General features: G+C 45.4%; 1 protein-coding gene across 1 annotated transcript in view; it reads left to right on the top strand.

Moving 5' to 3' along the window:
* LOC104491623 (solute carrier family 22 member 7-like) overlaps positions 1 to 1,626 on the top strand; it is a gene marked incomplete at its 3' end in the record, with an annotated part of 10,088 nt that extends 8,462 nt beyond the window's left edge. The window contains exon 5 of the mRNA XM_010134074.1: positions 1,509 to 1,626. Coding sequence (XP_010132376.1) covers positions 1,509 to 1,626 — 118 coding nt within the window. The remainder of the gene's footprint in view (positions 1 to 1,508) is intronic.
* Between the last annotated feature and the right edge of the window lie 1,616 nt (positions 1,627 to 3,242).

Genomic DNA, 3,242 nt, shown 5'->3' with positions numbered 1-3,242 from the left:
GTGAAGCCAGTGCCACCCCTTTGCTCCATCCGCATGTGCATGTCAGAGGTTGTGTTGTCAGACGGCCCCTCTGCTGCCGTCTGTCACAAGGCAACAAAATTTAATGGGATATCGGCGGGAAGTTTCAACCTCTACTGCCACACCACCAACATCCATCTCTGATGTTGTGGGCCAACGTGATAAAATAGGAGGCGCTACTTCCAGAGCAGCCCTCTTAATATTATATTCTGAGGATGGTGACAACGAGTGCAAAATGCCCTCTTTCGCTCTTTATATTTCTCAAGGTTATAAGCTTACGAGAGGAAGTTGAAAACTCTCCAGAAGACCAGTTGTGCAAACGTTTTTGCTCTGCACATCCTTTTCAGCTACTGCTCGAATAGTGACAGCAGTTGTTCATTAGTTTTACAGTAACCTGTTTTGGGGCACATTAATCACCAACAGCTTACGGGAATCTGGCCTTGGACTGCTCCAGTCCAGTGAGAATCCAGTGAGAGGTTTTGACAACTGCGTGATGTCAGTAGACCTCATACCCACATCATTCTCCAAGGTTGTAAGTCTTACCTCTGACTGCACAGGATGCTCAGCTGGAAGTCTCCATGAGAACAGCAGGTTATGTTTTCTGCTTCTCTCAGGGGACAGATTTGGGTAGCCAGGAGGAAAGTATTGGCCGCTTTAGCAGGATGTAGCCACTGTAGGGTATTTCCCATGTCTTCTGAACCCTGACTGCTATGTGGACCCACAAAACACCACGTATCATCTAGGCCAGATGGGCTGCACTGAGGCCTGGGAAGCCCTGGGCCAAACAGGGCCATGTAGCCATGAACTGCAACCAGATGCAAGATCAGACAGAAGTCCAAGGAGAGGGAGTTGCAGATGCTAGTTTATAACAAGTGCTGGATCTTTTGCTGGAACAGACAGAAAAATGAGAGTCACAGGACTCCCGCCCTACGCAGAGCACACAGCAGTACAGCATCCCTTGTCACTCAAAGATGAGCACGGATACTTCTCTGAGGGATGCAGTCACGATGATTTAGAGCCAAGCTGACTATCCTGTGCAGAAGGTTTTGACTATTGTGAAAAACAAATAATTTTAGCAAGTAACAAACTAAGTATAGAGCTCACTAAATCCTTTCTACATAGTAAATTTGATACCCTACAATTTCAAAGTTTTTAGAGTCCTAAAAAAGCACGACTCAGTAAATAGAAACTCTCCGGGGCCAATTTTAATTGATGAGTTTCAAACTTCAACCAGCTCAGAAAATTCAAGCTTTGATCAAAGATCCTACGATAAAAATTTTGACTAGACATACTTCAGTTAGCAGACTGTAGTCCTTTAAGTGTAGAACAGCAGGCCCCATCACTCTTATTTGCATGTACCACAACTGATATTTTTATCTAAGGTTGAAGTCCTATAGAGAAGACCACCTGTCTTTGGCCAGGGCCGTGTATGTGGGGTGGAAAACACGGAGTGCCAACAGGAACACTGTCTTCTTCTCTCCTCACACCAGGTGGGTCCCAGAGTCTGCCCGGTGGCTCATAGCCACCGGCAAAGTGAAACAAGCTCACAGGCATCTGCTTAGGTGTGCAAGAATGAATGGAAGGAAAGACTTCGCTGTGTCACCAGAGGTGAGAAACTGAAGGACCTGACACATGTTCTTCCTCTCCAGTTTTCTTTCTCTGTTTTACTTCCATTTGATACCTGAGGCAATGCTCGCCTGCAGCATGATCCATGTGGGGCACTGCAGTCCACAGGCTGCCATGCTCCATTTCACTAGAAATCAGCTACATCCAATCCTAAAGATAAAGCAGTAGCTCAGCTCCCATAAGGCCAGAAATCCCGTTCATTAGGTGGAGTGTCTTTCCATTCATTATTGCCATGGATGCTGGACTAAATACAAAGTGAGAGAGATGTACTGCCCAAAAAAATAAGGCATCACTCCCATAACAGAGAGGAGAGAATGCAGGTGCATGAGAAATTTGTGCAGCTTTGTGTTTGCCTTCTTGGTTGCCATAGTGTTTGCCAAGGGTTGGTGCAGTGCCAACAGAAAGCAGACACATATTAATAGCATGTAGTTAGTATATTTTCTTTCACATTGCATTGGAAATACTACATGTAGTAGTAAAAATGTAAAGGCTGGTCCACCTCAGGCTGCATTTAGTGTACATGTGAAACTGGAAGATCGTCAGCCATAGTGCTCCAGTGGTGAATGTTGAATGGTATAAAGAACATTTGGCATAATCAGCTTTTTCCCCTGGCTCAAGCTCTGGTCTCAGGTCGGCCAGCAGTTTTAAAAGAACGTGGTACGGGTGAGGCGTTGGACAAAGCAAGCATGCACCTACTGGGTTGAGTCCATTTATGCTTTACTCCAGAGGTGTAAAGGATGGAGCAAAGATGCTCAGCTAGATGACTGAACAAATAAAGGGGAAGGAGAACCCTATAAAATAGCCACCTATCCTCAACTCCAGAACTCAAGGTATGAAGCTGATCTGGAGATCTCCACCTTGTGCTCTGTTCTATCTTAAAAATGTATTTTTGCATTCAGACTCAGAAATGTCAAGCACTTTGTCCTTGATGCGCTTTTAAGGACACTCTGTTGGCTCCAGGGCATGGTGGTAAGCTGAAGTGATGTCCCAGTTCTAGGCAGGACTCAAGGATCAAGCAAAAGCTGATCTCTCTCTGTGGAGAAACACCTGAGCATAGTCAGTGCTCACAAAAACCCTTCCCAGGTAGGCTTGGATGGCTGCATGTCTGTTACCTCTGACTAATTTGGTTCCACATAATTTATCGCGAACTTCTCATGAGCAACAAAGCTGAGCTGTGAAATCCAGTGGGTACGAGTGTTTGTGGCTCGTTAAACACTGATCTCTTCTTTAGTCACCATTGGTTTGCCTCTTAGCAAAAGAGGAAGATAGGAAACCCTTGGTACCAACACTTGAGCTTTGCTGTCACAGTCCAGCCGCATCTGCGGGTGCACCCAGTGCTCCTGCTGCCACACCACTGTCTTATTCTGACCAGCGTGCCATTTTCTAAAAGCAGTTTCTTCATATCTGCTGAAGAGGTGAATAGCCCATTTAATTTACAACAGAAAAGTGGCGTTTGATCCTGTGAGGAATGAGTTTACAGGTTGTGGCAGACTACAGGAGTTGAGTGTGACTCTTCCTTGCTTTTAATCAAGCCAGTAGGTCTGACTAAGTATGTAAAAATAAGAAGTGTCAAGGGTTAGAGCTAGGCCAGCTCCAGA

Source organism: Buceros rhinoceros, unplaced genomic scaffold (genome assembly GCF_000710305.1).
Source record: "Buceros rhinoceros silvestris isolate BGI_N320 unplaced genomic scaffold, ASM71030v1 scaffold6854, whole genome shotgun sequence".
Lineage (NCBI taxonomy): Eukaryota > Metazoa > Chordata > Aves > Bucerotiformes > Bucerotidae > Buceros > Buceros rhinoceros.
The sequence above is the reverse complement of the archived record's forward strand: the minus strand, read 5'-3'. Positions and strand labels throughout refer to the sequence as shown.